General features: G+C 38.7%; 1 protein-coding gene across 4 annotated transcripts in view; it reads right to left on the minus strand.

Moving 5' to 3' along the window:
- Window positions 1-11,130: 11,130 nt before the first annotated feature.
- Postn (periostin) overlaps window positions 11,131-18,178 on the minus strand; it is a 31,142-nt gene continuing 24,094 nt past the window's right edge. For 2 of the 4 annotated variants that reach the window (XM_052180523.1, XM_052180524.1), the window contains 5 exons: window positions 17,503-17,592; window positions 16,796-16,873; window positions 16,327-16,410; window positions 12,672-12,713; window positions 11,131-11,778 (listed from right to left, as the gene is read on the minus strand). In XM_052180523.1, the coding sequence (XP_052036483.1) occupies window positions 11,741-11,778; window positions 12,672-12,713; window positions 16,327-16,410; window positions 16,796-16,873; window positions 17,503-17,592 (332 nt within the window). In that variant the 3' untranslated portion in view covers window positions 11,131-11,740. The remainder of the gene's footprint in view (window positions 11,779-12,671; window positions 12,714-16,326; window positions 16,411-16,795; window positions 16,874-17,502; window positions 17,593-18,178) is intronic. The other 2 variants (XM_052180526.1, XM_052180525.1) reach the window with 1 other exon arrangement.

An 18,178-nucleotide genomic window follows, 5' to 3' on the forward strand; every position in this document is an offset into this window, starting at 1 on the left:
TCCGACCACGGCTGGGCTAAGTGTAGCCAGGACCTAATAATGTTTGGCCAACATGGAGAAACTCTGGAGAACTTAAGCAAAACTTGTTAACTCTCAGGCATTTTCCTGTGACTAATAACCGCCAACAGATGTGTACAGATGAACAGCAGCCTGGGAAGGTTCTCAAGCCATCTTTCTCCCAAAACTGTGTTTACAGCCTTATTGTTCAGGAATGACGACTGAAGATGGCGAGAAACCTTACTGCCAAACAACCGGAAGTGACTATTTTGATTCAGGGAAATCATTCAAAGTGTTTAACAAGCTTTTTGGAGAAACAAATGAACTTATTTTAAACACTTTTTGCTAAATACAATTTAGCTGAAATATATTTTGCCTGGCTACAGCATGTTGTAAGAGGGATGCCTCCAAAACACTTTGTCAAGTAAGATGAATATGAGAGGTAAACTGTTAATGCGAACCGAAAGGTAAGAGTGGGACGATCAAGAATAGACAAGAACTTTCTGAAGAAGAAAATTGAAGAAGACCTCAGAAAATGGAAAAATCTGCCATGCTCATGCATCGGCAGGATTAATATAGATAAAATGGCCATCTTGCCAAAAGCGATCTACAGATTCAATGCAATCCCCATCAAAATCCCAACTCAGTTCTTCACAGAGTTAGAAAAAGCAATTCTCAAATTCATCTGGAATAACAAAAAAACCCAGGATAGCTAAAACAATTCTCAACAACAAAAGAAATTCTGGGGGGAATCAGTATCCCTGACTTCAAGCAATACTACAGAGCAATAGTGTTAAAAATTGCATGGTATTGGCACAGTGACAGACAAGTGGACCAATGGAATAGAATTGAAGATCCAGAAATGAATCCACATACCTATGGTCACTTGATCTTCGACAAAGGAGCCGAAAACATCCAGTGGAAAAAAGATAGCCTTTTCAACAAATGGTGCTGGTTCAATTGGAGGTCAGCATGCAGAAGAATGCGAATTGATCCATTCTTATCTCCTTGTAATAAACTTCACTCCAAGTGGATCAAGGACCTCCATGTAAAACCAGACACACTGAAACTAATAGAAAAGAAACTGGGGAAGACCCTTGAGGACATGGGCACAGGGGAAATGTTCCTGAACAGATCACCAATAGCTTATGCTTTAAGATCAAGAATTGACAAATAGGACCTCATAAAAATAAAGTTTCTGTAAGGCAAAGGACACTGTTAAAAGGACAAAACAGCAACCATCAAATTGGGAAAGGATATTCACCAACCCTACATCTGATAGAGGGCTAATATCCAATATATACAAAGAACTCAAGAAGTTAGACCCCAGGGAACCAAATAACCCTATTTAAAAATGGGGTACAGATCTAAACAAAGAATTTTCACCTGAAGAAATTCGGATGGCCAAGAGGCACCTTAAGAAGTGCTCAACATCATTAGTGATTAGGGAAATGCAAATCAAAACAACCCTGAGATTTCACCTTACACCAGTCAGAATGGCTAAGGTCAAAAACTCAGGAGACAACAAGTGTTGGCGAGGATGTGGAGAAAGAGGAACACTCCTCCACTGCTGGTGGGGTTGCAAATTGGTACAACCACTCTGGAAATCAGTCTGACGGTTCCTCAGAAAACTGGGCACCTCAATTCCAGAGGACCCTGCTATACCTCTCCTGGGCATATACCCAAAGAATTCCCTGGCATGTAATAAAGACACATGCTCCATTATGTTCATAGCAGCCTTATTTATAATAGCCAGAAGCTGGAAAGAACCCAGATGTCCCTAAAAGGAGGAATGGATACAGAAAATGTGGTATATTTACACAATGGAATACTACTCAGCAATTAGAAACAATGAATTCACAAAAATTTTTAGGCAAATGGTTTGATCTGGAAAATATCATCCTAAGTGAGGTAACCCAATCACAAAAGAATACACATGGAATGTAATCTCTGATAAGTGGATATTAATTAGCCCAGAAACCCTGAATACCCAAGGCACAAATCGCATAACAAATGACTCCCATGAAGAAGTATGGAGAGGGTCCTGATCCTGGAAAGGATTGATCTAGCATTGGAGGGGAATATAAGGACAGAGAAAAAGGAGGGAGGTGATTGGAGAAGGGATGGAGAGAAGAAGATTTATGGGACATATGGGGAGGGGGGATCTGGGAAAGGGGAAATCATTTGGAATGTAAACCAGGAATATAGAAAATAAAAATATTTTTAAAAAAAAGAATAGGAAAGAAACGTGGAGGTTGGAAATGATCTAGGTTTGTGTCAAACGGATCTCTGGAGACTTAAAGTGAGGTTAGCTTAAAAATCACAATAACCAAAGCACTGTTATTAATGAGAGCAGGGGCAACTTCGGAGAGAAGTAAGGAAGGAAGTTAAGCAGGCTGTAGGTGTTGGGAAGACAGAGCCAAGTGTTTTTCAGAAGCCCCACTGGAAGTACAAAGGAGCCTAGTTCCTTCTGTGTCCTTCTTGCCTAGGAGCAGACTTAGTAAGGTCAGTCTGGGGCTGGGGCCAGGACTTCAAAGGAATTAAGTTCCTGGGAACTTAGCTTTTTCTTGTGAAGAGTCTGAGGTTATCAGTCCCAAGGCTGCTGTGTTTGGTCAGTAATGTTCTCGAGATACCCTATGTTCCCTTAGTGCAAGATTGCTTTAAAGGCTTACTGTGAACTCTGGCCCATTTCTCCCCTGGAAACAGCACTTATGACGCTGTACTTCTTAAAAAACTTGGCAAAAGACAGCTTATGCAGGACCTCCTGATTCCAAACTTTTCTACCTCCTTCCCCTCTGACCTTGTCTTCTCTTTCAAGACCTGCTGCTGAAGAATGGCCTGCTTGTGCAAGTCATAGTGTAAAAAGCCTTTGATGTTGATGGTACCCACATGTTCATAGCCACGCCAAACTTGTCAGCCATGTTTCTCCTAGAAGGAAGTTAACATTAGGTAAAACACATTAATAGTGAATATGTATGTAAACCAGCATTCATCAGCCAGAATAAGAGAAATTAAAAATATTTTTCTTTCTTTCATATTGTCGATTATTTCATCATATGTCTACATGTGTCACACAAATGTAAAGACCCATGAAAATATATGCATATCAAAATATATCATGAAAATGACCAGTCAAGACATGCACTTTAAAATGTTACTTGTGTAAACAGCTGTGATGAAATTCTTGAAGAGTGTAACAGAGTGAAGCTCATGGTTTCCTTTGCTTATCCACAGGAGATGATTAATTCCACATCTTCAGCAGCTGATCTTATTTGCTCAAAACAGAGATGAGTTTGCATTTTACAGAATGCTTCCTGCTTCCAGATACCCCAAGACTGCTTCTTATTAGCTGGTCTGCACTGGCTCACACAACATTTGCATTTGCTGTAAGTCCTCGGTGCTCCATGGGGCACATCCATGCTGGAGCAAAGTCTCCTGTGCGTCTGAGGCAGTCACATAAATACAGAAATCTGTGTAGTGTGCTTTCATTTTCAAATTAGCACTCACAAAAACACCCAGCTGACAGCCATAGCACATACACAGAGGACCCGGTACACATGCAAGCCCATGCCTGTCACGTCCTTCTCCGTGAGCCCAGGTGAGCCCTGCTTAGTTGATTCAGTGGGCCATGTTCTCCTGGTGTCTTCCATGTCCTCTGATTCCTACAGTCTTTCCTACCCTCTTCATTGGGGTTCCCTGATCTCTGAGGGGAGTGACCCAATGGAGATCTTCAATTTAGATTCTATGTCTGCATAATGTCTGACTGGGGGTCTCTGCACCAGTTGCCTTCTGCTGCTGGCAGCTTCTCTGATGATGACTAAACAAGGCACCAATCTATGAGTATAGCATATATATATATATATATATATATATATATATATATATATTATATAATTTTATTATAATATATATTATTTTATTTATTTTCGTGAGACTCTTAACAGTGGGAGCAGGTGTTTCTCTGACTTTTTTGTTTGCTCTTGAGACTCTTTCTCCCATTGGATTGCTTTGTCTAGCCTCGATATTATTATATTTTTGTATCTTGTTTTGTCCTGTTTGGCTCTCATTTCTTGGAGGCCTATTCTTTTCTGAAGAGGAAATGTAGGGAGAGTAGTGTTGAGGGAGAGGGGAGGTAGGGTGGATCTGGGAGGAAAGGAGGGAGGAGAAACTGGCTAGGATATATTGTATGAGAGGATACATTGTAATCGGTTCTACCCTAGTTCCATGGGCCATCCTATCTCTGGTTTCTGGCCATCCAGGCAATGCAGGACATGAGATCCCTCATGGCATGAGCCTTAAGCGAAACAAAACATTGGTTGGCCGTTCCCACAAGCTCTGGGCCACCATTGCAGAACATCTTGCAGGAGGGATAAATTGTAGGTAGAGGGTTTTGTGGGCTGAGTTAGTGTCCAGGATTCTCTCTCCATAGCCTGCAGAGTTCCTTCTTACACTGAAGAGACTAGAACCTAGGGGTGAAGGCCCCATACTCACAGCAGCACGATTTCTCTACACTCATTGAGGCGTGTTGATGTTTTCCTTGGTAATGGGGCTCCACTGTCAGTTTTCAGAGAGTAGCGTTAGTCTGGGTTGTTTAGGGAATCTCCATGGGACCTTCTTGGCCAACAACTCAATGGAAAATAGCCCAGTCCTAATACTAGAAACCTTGCATGGTTACAAAAGATGGCCAGTTCAGACTATGTACCTTCTAGTCCTAGGATTCCTTCCTTCGGACACCCTCATAGACTCCATGAAGTTTCTGCTGTACAAGGTTTGCACACTGTCCCTCCCCCTCCCCCAGTCCCACCTGTCTCTTCCTGAAAGCTTTCCCTCCATCCCTTTCACCTGCCCCCTGATGCTTCCATCCGCACCCAACCCCAGCCCACTTGCAGAATCGATTCTAGTTCCCTGTATCAGGGAGATCTATGCTCTGCTGACCCCCACCCCTAGCTCCCCTCTTTATATAACCTTTCTAGGTCTGGGGATTATAACTTGATTATCATTTACTTAATAACAAACATCTACTTAAAAGTAAATACATGCCATGTAAGTCTTTCTGGGTCTAGGTTGATTTTTTTTCTAGTTACATCCATTTGCCTGTCCTTTTTTTTTTTTTTTTTTTTTTTTTTTAATAGTTGAGTAATACTCCCTTGTGTAGGTGTACCACATTTTCTTTATCCATTCTTCAGTGGACAGGCATCTAAGTTGTTTCCAGTTTCTGGCTATTATGAATACAGCTACAATAAACATAGTTGAGCAAGTGTTCTTGTAGTAGGATGGACCATCCTTGCCCAAGAGTGGAATAGTTGGGTCTTAAGGTAGATTTATTTCCAGTTTTCTGAGGTTCAGCCATATTGATTTTTGTAGTGGCTGTACAATTTTGCACTCCTACAAGCAGTGGCAGAGTGTTTCCCTTGCTCTACACCCTCTCCAGCATGAGCTGTCAGTTGTGTTATTGATCTTAGCCATTCTGACAGCTGTAAGATAGGATCTCAAAGCAGTTTTGACTTGCATTTACCTGATAGCTATGGATGTTGATCATTTCTTTAAGTGTTTCTCGCTATTTGAGATTCCTCTCTTGAGAATTTTCTGTTAATATATTAACAGAAATATGGGTAATTTTCTGTACCCATTTTTAATCAGATTATTTGGCTTGGCGATATCTAGTTTCTTGAGTTCTTTATATATTTTGGATATTAGACATTTATTCGATGTAGAACTAGTAAAAATCTTTTCCCATTCTGTTGGCTCTGCAGTATGACTTGAAATTAGGGATGGTAAGACCTTCAGCAGTCATTTATTGTTCAGGGTTGTTTCAGCTGTCCTGGTTTGTTTGTTTTTCCATGAGAAGCTGAAAATTGTAAAGAATTGTGTTGGAGTTTTGATGGGGATTTCATTGAATCTGTAGATTATGTCTGGTAGAGTGGTCACTTTTACTGTTAATCCAACTGATCCATGAACATGGGAGAACTTTCTATCTTCTGATATTTTCTTCAATTTCTTTCTTCAAAGATTTGAAGCTTTTATCATACCAGTCTTTCGTTTGACTGGTTAGAGTTAGCCCAAAATATTTTATATTATTTGAGGCTATTGTGAAAGGTGTTGTTTTCCTGATTTCTTTCTCAGTCTGTTTGTCAGTTGTATATAGGAGGGCTACTATGGTTTTTGGTTTTATTTTCGTTAATCTTGTGTCCAACCACTTTGCTGAAAGTGTTTATCAGCTGTATGAATTCTCTAGGAGGATTTTTAGGGTCATTTGTGTATAGTACCATAATAATATGCAAATAATGATACTTTGAGTTCTTCCTTTCCAATCTATACCCCCTTGATCTCTTTCAGTTGTCTGTATTTCATTTGCTTATTTACTAGTCCTCTGTCTCCATCTCTGTGTGTACGCGTGCATGCATGCGTGCCTGTAGGGGGGGGGGGCGTGGGTGGGTGTGGGTGTGTGGTATATGTGTGTGCACACCCACACAAGCACACAATGGTGCATGTGGAAATCAGAGGACAACTCATGAGAGTTGGCTCTCCCCTCCCACCATGTGGGCCCTGGAGTGTGTGTTCAGGTCCTTAGAGTGGAAGGCATGAAGTTAACCTGCTGACCCCCTCCCTGCTCCACATATCTGCTTTTTAAGGAGGTTGGCACAGGTTCTTGTTTTACCTTGAGAGTTTGCCCTGATATGTGCCCTGTTCAATGGCTGTGTTGTTTGTTCCAGGCAGTGCCAGGATCTGGGTAAAGAATAGATTTCAGTCCTGGGATTTCTTTATTGGGAAACTTTTAATATGGTGTCAATTTTATTCATTATTATGCATATGTGTACATTGCTTTTACATTCTTGATTCAATTTTAACTTTGATAAAACATATATCCAGGAATTTATCAATCTCATTTGTAATTTTCAATTTTTTAGAACAACAGTTCTTAACTCCCTACAGAAGCATTTCACAGTGGTTGCCAAGACCATGGAAAAACATAGATATTTACATTATGATTCATAACACTAGCAAAATGACAGTTATGAAGTAGCAACAAAAGTAATTTTATAGTTTGGGGGGGTCACTATTACATGGATAACTGTGTTAAAGGGTCTCAGTGTTAGGAAGGATGAGAACCACCGTTTTAGAGTATTTCCGAAGTGCTACCTAATAATTCTCTGTATTTTATTGGAACTTGAATTAAGTACCTATTTTTATCTCTAACTTTATTAATATGGATCTTTTCTCTTTGCTTGGATAACGTGACAAGAAATTTTTCAATCTCATTCATTAAAAAAAGAAGAAAAAGAAACCTTGTTTGCCCAGTCCTGTGGATTGTCCAGTTAGCCCTCCACTCCCCCAAATCTTTTGCTGATCTTCGATGATTCTTACTGCCTACTGAATTGTGTCTTGACTTTCTTCTTTTCCTTTTTAAAAAATTTTATTAGATATTTTCTTTATTTACATTTTAAATGTTATCCCCTTTCCTGTTTTCCCCTTCACCCCCCCATCCCATCCCCCTCCACCTGCTCACCAACCCACCCATTCCCAATTCCCTGTCCTGGTATTACCCTACACTGTGGTATCGAACTTTCCCAGGACCAAGGGCCTCTCCTCCCTTTGATGTCCAACAAGGCCATCCTCTGCTACATATGCAGTTGGAGCTATGGGTCCCTCCATGTGTACTCTTTGGTTCGTGGTTTAGTCCCTGGGAGCTCTGGGGCTACTTGTTCCTTCATATTGTTCCTCCTATGGGGCTGCAAACTTTGTCATCTCCTTGGATCCTTTCTCTAGCTCCTTCATTGGGGACCTTGTACTCAGTCCAATGGTTGGCTGAGAGCATCCACCTTTGTATTTGTCAGGCACTGTCAGGGCCTCTCAGGAGGCAGCTATATCAGGCTCCTGTCAACAAGCACTTGTTGGTATCCACAATAGTGTCTGGTTTGGTGACTGTATATGGGATGGATCCCCAGGTGGGGCAGTCTCTGGATGGCCTTTCCTTCAGTCCCTGCTCCACACTTTGTATCTCTTTCCATGGGTATTTTGTTCCCCCTTCTAAGAAGGACCAAAGTATCCATACTTTGGTCTTCCTTCTTCTTGAGCATCACTTGGTCAGTGAACTGTATACTGGGTATACTGGGCTTCTGGGCTAATATCCACTTTTCAGTGAGTGCATAGCATGTGTGTTCTTTTGTGATTGAGTTACCTCATTCAGGATGATATTTTCTAGTTCCATCCATTTCTTTAAAAAATTCATGAATTCATTGTTTTTAATAGCTGAGTAGTACTCCATTGTGCAAATGTACTACATTTTCTGTATCCATTCATCTGTTGAGGGACATCTGGGTTCTTTCCAGCTTCTGACTATTATAAACAAGGCCTCTATGAACATAGTAGAGCATGTGTCCTTATTCCATGTTGGAGAATCTTCTGGGTATATGCCCAGGAGTGGTATAACAAGGTCCTCTGGTAGTACTGTGTCCAGTTTTCTGAGGAACCACCAGACTGATTTCCAGAGTGCTTGTACCAGATTGCAGTCTTTACCTGTGACTTTGCTGTGCATTGTTTTACACTTGGGGAATCTCTGATTATTATAAACACTTATAGCTCTTGAACTTTCCTCTCAGAAGCACATCAGCAATATCCCAAATGATCTAGAAGGGTTTATTTTTTCATTTTTATTTAAGAGTTTTAAAATTCCCTCTCTAGTTTTCACAATGACTCATATCCTACAACATTTATTCTCTACACCTCAGACTAGTTTCTGTAGAATTCTGTGTTTTTTTTAATTCTGTTTTTGTTGTACTATTTTTTATTAAAAATAAAGGAAAATATTCTGATGATTTTGATGTATTGTTATGATATAATAAAAATGCTGGATTAATTTTTAATTTTAATTTTTAAAAGATTTATATTTTAATCTATGTATGTTTGCCTGCATGTATGTATATGTATAATGTACATTCCCTGACAGTGGAGGCCAGAAGAGGGCATTAAATCTTCAACTGAAGTCATTGGTGGTGGGCTACCTTGTTGGTGCTAGGAACTGAACCCAGGCCCTCTTCACGGGCTCTTAACCACTGGACCATCTCTCCAGTTGTTTTTTTTTTTTAAAGTAAAAACAAACACCAAAAAATAAACCCTTAACATACTGTTTTAAAAGTTTAAACAATTTAAAGTGACACTATTTTCAGGAATAATTAAATCAGTAAACACTTTCCTGTGAGCTGATCATTAAAATACATACTGATGATAGATTCTTTGTCCTCTCCAGTACTGGTTTGTTTTGGTTTTTCCTTATGGGCTATTTTTTTTTATTCTCACGTCTCCTGTTGTTGCCCAGCCCTAGCCTCTCAGCACCTGAAGGCTGTGATGTAGAATTGTCCCGTTTTGATGAGGTTTCTGTTTTCATAACTCTTTGTGAAACTTCATAAAAACCTAGGCTATGAGGTAGTTAATTGCTTCATTGTTAAATGTAAAAGCTCCCAACAGCCTGCCTTACATATGGCCTAGTTTTCCGAGAGTTGTTTTTGGAATCTAGGTTGGGAAAAAAAATTGCCAGACTTTTCTTACCATTTAGAGGCCACCCTCATCAATGAAGAACTTTGTGCATTGTTCATTGGCTCAGACTTTACATATGCACGACAGCAATGGAACTGTTTCTAAGAAAAAGAATAACTTGTTAAGATTTCAGGAACTATTTTCCAGTATTTACGAAGGAGACGTGATAACTCCTCCAATGGTCATACAAGGGTCTAGAGTGGCTAAGGGATGGTAGTAATTACCTCTTTCTTCTTCACTACTTTCTCAGGTGGGGGAGGGGTTCTCGGTGTGCATAGTGACTATAGGAAGGGTACTGGGTAGTGTGTGTGTACTTGTGTATACTGAAAACACACACACACATACACACACACACAATTAAAAATTAAAAAAAAAACCAAAAAACTTTTTTCAATACTGGTAATGTAATGGATGGCAATGGCGCCCAAAATCTGGGGACAAAAATGTGACATGAATGTGGGACTGTATGCTCTATCCTGTGTGAGTCTCAGATTGGCGTGCTAGAAGAATCCAGGTGAGATCTAGCAGAAATGAGTTGGAGCTAAATGTCAAAGGTGTCTAAGACGTCTCAAGTTCATAGATCAGAGCACTACGGAGGAGAGAGTCTCACAAAGACAGCCAGGATCTGCCACCGGAAAGGGTTAGACTCTGATACTGTGCAGAGCCTCCCTTCCTGCTGCGACTCTCTCTGTGGATTCTGGGCTACTGGGCACTTCCACTCCTGCTGGGGAGTCTAAATGAGTGCTAGAGATAATCTTGCCACTCTCCTATGCTCCTCGGAGTCTTAGAAACCCCAACCCACTGAGTATTTCTTCAGTAAACAGAAACCTTCCTTTTTTTTTCTAGCCAGGCTTCCACACTCCTGTCTTTTTCTCAATGGAAAATGCATGTGACACTTCCTTGCCCCACAGTGGTACCTTAGGGCTAAGCTCAGTTTCCTGAGCCATGTTAGCCATTTTGGATGAAGTGTTGAGTCTTCACTCTACATTCCCTCAGTTTTGGTGTCTCCAGTGACTGGTGTATAGAACAGTGTTTGATTCCAACACACTACTGCCCACTTTGTTCCCATTACATTACTGATTAGACATGTTTTTCAGCCAGTCCAACCTGCAGATGATACTCATTAGTTTCTGAGGGTAATCTAATATTCTGGATAAACCAGTTGATTCTTTTTCTTTGACACACAGCAAGTATTCTGGCTACTTAAATCTTAGTGGAGGTCATCTGTGATTCACATTATCCTGAGTCCAAAAATAATTAATTGATGTCTTATGACCTCTTTATTTCATGAAAGCCTGTGGTACATTATGAGTAACTGGCTGGCCTTTTGCCATTTGAGAAGAATAACTTTCTAAATATGAACACCTTAACACAGTTCCGTGGTTATATTAGACACATTATTGATAGTTTTGATTATACCATCATATAATGATCTTTTACATCACATAATAGTTTGAAAAATTTGAGCAACACTTTTTTTTATTCAGTTTCTTTTATTGAGTACTCGTTAACAATAAAAAGGTATGAAGTCCTATTCCAAAGTCTAAACTCACTTTTACCTTAAACCTTGAGTTTTCTGAATTACCAAGTCTGAAGTAATTCTCTTTATACCTGAAGAATGGTTTTATTGAAATGTTTGAGAGAAAACATTTGTATTGCAAGAAGCATATGACAATCATCTTGAGGATATAAATCAAGTGTAAAAATAACAAAATTTAGCAGGAAACCCACATTGCATGAGAAATATGTAATGCCACTGTTCATAATTTGGTGGGTTGGTTTGCTTGTATAACTGAACACCCCTTTTGATAGCTTAGCCTCTTGTGGAAAGGTAACTGTGTGCTTTGGGTTTCCCAGCCTCTTCTTGAGGAGGAAAGTGTTCACTGCACAAAGACTTAGCTGTCTGGATCCAGTCACAATGATGATCTTTGGTGGATTCCTAATTTGATCAGAAGTTTTCTCATTGAGATAAAATCCCTGCATGGTTCTATATTTCCTTCAGTTCCTACCCCACAGGAGACTAACTATCATTTTCTTATGCTTCCAATTCAGAAACAAAGACATTAACGCTGTGTTCAGACTTGCTTGAAGGCTGGCTTCTATTTCTTGCTATTTCAGATTCCGAAGTCAATGTGGCTCTTACAATTTCCCTTCAAATCAGACCGTTGACTTAGGCTTATATAAATTCTGTTGTCTGGCCTTTGGATTTTCACTGGGAACGGCCTTCTCTTGATCGTCTTCTAGATCCTGGGGAGAAGGAAATGAGAGCAGTTAGAAGTGAACAGGACAAAAATCTCATGGGTAAGACCAGGGCAGCCTGTACACACTATATCTGTCATAAGTGATCATTGATCCTTGTAATAACATTTATGCTGTCTGAATACTATCTTCACGTTAGGGTGAGAAAGACTAGAAGCCTTAAGTAAAGGTGTATCAAAATATAAATTTAGATGACTTTGAGTCTCTAGAATTTTGAAGTAGTTTTGTGTACCCATAAGAAAATCCTGATAAATCTTTTAATTAAAAATATATGCAACTGGCAACTTAAAATCAACATTCTATATGCTGGGTTGGCTTAAGGTCAGATCTTCATATATTATATTTATGGGTCTTGTGAGTTGTTTTATTAGTGTGTAATTATCTCAGGAGTTAGAAACTTTCAATTCAAAGTGTCTAAGGCCTACAAAGATTATCTCTCCTTTTTCAGTGCATTGATTATGTTTATGTACTTAAAAGATGATATTAGAAAATTCACATAAATGGAGAAAATTAATTGTAAACATCACATATGCAATAGAGAAGTAAGTTAGATAAGTACTTATTCGAATATTAATTGCATTCTGTCTCAACTGTAGCCCCAGCATTTCTTTCTGACTTAACTCAGTGGTTCAATACCTTTAACCATTTATAAAAGTCTATCCGCCATCCTTTTAAGACTTGTTCAACTTTAAGTCAAGGAATAAAGGAGAACATGTATAGTTTACGTCTTGAAACTTAGCACTGCAAACTTTGTATCAAATCTCACTGAATTTTCTGTCTGTCTGAACCAAAACCTCAACAAACTGCATTAGACACCCATCGCTGTAACTTACATCATAGAGAATATGTCGAACATGCATTAATATAGTTGAGTCACCTACCTTGAACCCTTTTGTTGGCTTGTATCTTCTTTGCAGGTGTGTCTAAAATTAAAGACATGTAGTTAGAAATGCTTTGGGATTCCAGGTAAAATCCGGAGGCCATTGCCAAGCAGAAAAGTGTAAAGTATGTGCAAGCATTGCTTCACTGTATAGTTGTTTGGGTAGTAAACTTCCTGGTCCTTAGAATTTCACTTACTGACAACCCATCTGCTTCCCACACATCACAGTGAATGCTCACCCAAATACCTTGTTTTATTGTGCCTTTTGGAATCCCTTAAGTTGTGCTATTTTTGCATGGAATAGGTGTCTTTCCTGTTGTTGATGTTTTGATAAAATGTGACACTACCTTCCAAGAGAGCTACCCATAGTTCAGTTATTGTGTGCATATATGTGCCTCCGTAAAATTCTCATTATAGACCGTGAGCAATTTAGAAGCGTGTCTGTGTCTATTCTCCCTGACCCCACTCTCTGTCCCATAAAATCATTGACAAATTAACTAGCTATATAAATAATAAAACTCTTCACTTTTCTTTTACATTTTCTTTATGTTTAGGAATATTTTATATGCATGCCTGTCTGTGTACCACATGTATGCCTAATGTCTGCAGAGCACAGCAGCGTGGAGCCCATTGATCTGGAGTTACAGACAGATGTGAGATGCCATGTTGGGGCTTGGACTCAAACCTAGATCCTTTGGAAGAGCAGTCAGTGCTCTTAACCATTGAACCATCTGTCCAGCTCCCATGTTCTCCACATTTCAAAGTGTTCATTCATATGATTTGTGTTTTATAGTTAGAAAATAATTCTCTAATCCTTTTAATCTACCTCCTGATGTGACCACCTAGTAAGCCTAAGTTCTCACTTTATCTTCATTTTCAGGTTATTTGGGATTAAAGGCTGATTGGTTCCTATGGTGATTTCATTTTTTGGATTGCCTCCATTTTATTTTCCTTTAAAACTTTACTTGGTTTGTGCATATCATCAATATTTAACAACACAACCAATTTTCTTTATTGGTATTTTTTTCAATTTTGTACGTTTGTAAAATGCTTGCACTAAGCTTAGTGCAAGATGTACAAAAGAAAGCAAATAGAAAATAAACCACTACATTTTAAAGAATTTATGAGCTTTGTTCCAGGCTTTACACGTTTCCAACATGTCAATTCTCCATAAGGCGTGTAACTATTTGCCATATCATGTTAGCACTATAGTTATAGACAGAACCATAGAAACCCCTTTGAGATTGGCTAATAAGAGGAAAATGTCCTTGAGTTAGAAAGTCTAAGTTAAAACATATCAAATAAACATTTTCTTTAACTATAAGTTAACTTGATAATAAAATATGGTTTATAAAGTATCATCACAATGAGATAGATGATGTAACTTTAAAAATTGAATAAGGGGATGGTTTATGGTGAGTTTATTAAATTCTATTTCTTTGAAAAGTTGATATCAGGTTCCAAAAGAATCTTTTAGATTACCTTTTCAAATGGACAGCTGCTTTCAGATTTTCTTTTATAAATTTTGTAGAGTTTGACAATGAGTTGGTTTTTTTGTGTGTATTTTTTTATTTTTATTTTTTTTTACCAATTGTTATTATTCTGCTATGGCAACATCCAAATTAGAAATGTTCAGTGAAGCTCAGAAACATCTCAGAATGAAATTCTAATAAAACTCAGAGCCCGAGTTCACTTTCCAGACACTCAGATGAAAGAATGTTAGGAAGTGACTCTCCAGTGGATGTAGGAGAAGAAACATTTAGAGAGCTAGAAAGAGAAAGCTAACTTGTCTCGCTCAGGCCCAGATGCTAGAAACTATACTGCACACACTAATAACTATAGTGCATGTTTTAAAAAACTCCTTTACTTATTATATGTGTATATGTGTGTGCATGTGTGTGAGTTTATATGTATCATAAGTGTGCAGTACCTGTAGAGACCAGAAAAGGGTGTGTCAGAGCTCCTGGAACTGGAGTTCCAGGGATCAAGACTGCTCTGCGGGAGCTGAGAGACAAAGCCCGTTACTCTGAGAGCAGCAAGTATTCTCAACCTCAGAGCCATCGTTCCAGGCCCACAGACCCCTTTTTAAGAAAAGAAAAATCCTTAGAAATTGTTTGCTAAACCTTCTAAATTGGCACTCTTGGGACCCATTCCTCATAGATCTACGGACAGGCCACATCCAGAGAAGTAAAGAAACTGAGAACAGCAGACATTAAAATCACCCCATTAATTAAAGAGAAGACACCATTTTTAAATATACATTATTCTGGGATGGGGAAATCAGTTTTTTTAATATTTAAGTGCCATTTCAAAGAAGACTTTCAGAGTCTTATTAATTGAAGGGACAGACATACTTACCCATAGTTTAAGCCTACAGGGACGAAACAATATAAACAGGGACACACTCTAATTAATTCTCTAAAAAGCACAGCCATTCCACAAAGCTGCTGACTAGGCGAGGGTTAAAAGGAAAACAAAGGATTCAAATTAAATTCCTCCATGTGCTCACTCTTCCTTTAAGGTCTGCTATGTTTTATGGCAGGGAGGCACTTAGTGGGTTCTTTGCTGCATTGTCAAGAAGCCATGGGCTTCATTATGGCTGAGGACGTGCCAGAGGCTCCCTGTAGTCGGAAAGGAAGTCTAATATTTTCCAGATATATGTGAATATATACTTAAAAATACATTGTTGATTGGATGAAGAAGTACTTCACCAATTCGGAAGCTTGCTTCCAGAAACAGACAAAATTTAAGATGTAAGAGGAGTTATATTTCCTTAGATATAGTTCTACAATTTTAAATTATAAACCAAAAGCCATCTGAACTGGATTTTTAGATAAATATCAGATGTCAACTGTCTTTCTTGATCCATAATATACTATAAAGAACGTATTTGTTGTCAATATCTATTTGCTTGTGTCCTGAATAATTTTTAGTCTGATGTTTTGTCGTTAGTAAATTGAACTAAAAATGCATTTATTTAGCCATCAATGAGCCAAATTACTTTTAAAACATTTCCTATTTTTGAATAGCTATCACTGAGAGTTTGTATATTTTGAATCCTTTTTTTCCTTTTGAAAGTAAGTCAATTTAATGCTTCAGACAGAGAACATTCCATACTTCAAAGATAAATTTTATATGCTAAAGATTTTGTAATCCTGATTACTGTCACTCAAACAGTAAGGAGGAACACATCCTCACTTGTAGGAATGTAGTTTTGGAAATGCAAGTTGCTAAAAGCACTTTTTAATGCTTAACTATGCACCTACAAACTCCCAAACATGCCTGTCTGTTATGGGGACAGTGAATACCTTTTTTTGGAAACATGAAAAGCTTTTTCAAATTTGAACTTGTCTGCCAGGTGGCAAAATCATTTCTCTTTCACACAGTCAAAATATCTGCTACGTTTTCTGAGTCAAGGCAAAAAAGTATTCACTGCTTCTGCTTCCCGGTTTTACATCACAAAACTTTTTAAAGACTGTTTAAGCAGTAACGTCTCTCTGGATTGACCACTTACACACACCAGTCAATTTGCTGAAGACAGCTGACAGCACTGTCTTTTTAGTCTAATTAAAGGAACAGCCTACCGTCCAGTCTTTAAAAAGCTGAAGCACTCTTCCAACGCCTGTTAAGGGGGTTAGTTTTCAAGGTTTACTAACCTCCCTGAAGCAATCTTTTAATGTCCTCATCTTCAAATAAGTGACCATCGCCACCTTCAATGAACTTTGTGACCTTGGAGACCTCTGAGAGGACACATGTTCACAGCAGAAATTGGGTCACACAATACAACAGAATTTGACACAATGCATACTGCCACCTGCTCAGTAAGGAATTCTAGACACTTCTCAGCTCCTCCTAAGTTTTTATGTTGGTGTCTGGTCCACTGTTTTCATTAGCTGTTAATCAGTATACAGACAATATAAGGTGGCTGCCATCGCTATTACCAGTAAACAATCAGCATGGGTACCATATTTGGCCTCGTCCCTATTTTTGGACAACTGCTTATTCTGGTGTAGAATATGAATACTGGAGCAAGGTGGCATAAGACATGTTCTCGGCCTTCAAGCTGACATTAGATATGGGACAGGTGGCTCAACGCCACACTTTTGCTTCTCCAGGCATACTGACCTTTTTGCAAGAATTTCTGCAAGGTCTCTTCTGTTTCTCCACCTCCTGTGGAGATCCTGGTATATTTTATCTCAGGACCTAAAGGAAAGAGGGTTTTAGACTGTGTGGGCTACACATCTGTGTTGTGACCATTTAGCTCCTCCGAGTACGTGTAGCTGTAAGGACTACACCAATGATGTCCGTGGCTGTGCCCCAGAAAAGCTGATTGCAAAATATGGGGCACAGGCTGTATTTGCAGGCTTCTTTAAATAAAATATGTAGAATATTGAATTTAGAATTTTAGGTTAATTCGTAGATGTAAGTCTCATACAGAGTTACTGAATTTGTCAGCTGTTTTAGATAGACTCATATATACTTTGCTATGTAGATGAACAGATTTTAACATGAATAGAACCCCAAAGGAAGTTTCTCTTAGTATTCAGTAACTCAGCAAGCTGTAAACGAAAGGCAGAATATCATAAAGCATGTTTGTGTACACAGAGTAAAAATACATGTTTACAGACAAGTCCAAAAAAAGTCTTAAAGTAAGATGGGGGCAACATATTTTGTACATTATCTTTTTTTTTAATTCAAAAACAAAATGGGAAATGCAGAAGCTTTAATTGTCACCATGACAAGGGCTAGATATGGGTAATGCACACTTCTTAGGGTTAATATAATTTGTGTTTATAATCTGAGTACAGCTCATATAGGGAATTAAAAATTACCTGTAATGATTCGTTCTTCCCGGGTCTGTTTTTCAGTTATTTCAACAGGAACCCCATCTATGATTTTAGTGTACTTTTTAATGACTGGCTCTGAAGGAAGAGAAAGAATACCACATGTGATTTACCCTCTCACAGTGTTTATACCTCCAGAGCTGGAGATTTTTTTTAATCAAGGATGTGTTTCTCATAACACGTTGGTTTAAGAGACAGTCCTAGCCATTGCTGGAACAGACCACAAACAAATTCCTGACAGTCTGATTAACTCTTGTGTCTCAGGTGAGCAGAAGGGTTAATTGGCAAGCTGAGCTGCCACTGGAAAGGAAACCTTCCTATAAAACCCAGTGTTGGTTTGTTAGTATAGTCTCTAAAAGGTTTATTGCAATTTTATTTTACTTACATGTGTGTGTGTGTGTGTGTGTGTGTGTGTGTGTGTGTGTTAGATCCAGGGATCTAACATAGGCTTGGAAGAAGATGTCTTTCTCTACTGACCCATCTCACCAGCCTGTATTACCAGAATCTTACAAAAAAACCATCAACCCCTTCTCTTCTGAGAACAATATATCTCTGTGTGTTGGCATTATTATGATCATTATACTTCATGACTGTTATTTTACGTATTCATAAGAAGTTATCCAGGAGCTTAATTTTTCATTATTGAACATACTTAAAAATAAGC

The sequence above is a fragment of the Apodemus sylvaticus genome, chromosome 4 (assembly GCF_947179515.1).
Source record: "Apodemus sylvaticus chromosome 4, mApoSyl1.1, whole genome shotgun sequence".
Lineage (NCBI taxonomy): Eukaryota > Metazoa > Chordata > Mammalia > Rodentia > Muridae > Apodemus > Apodemus sylvaticus.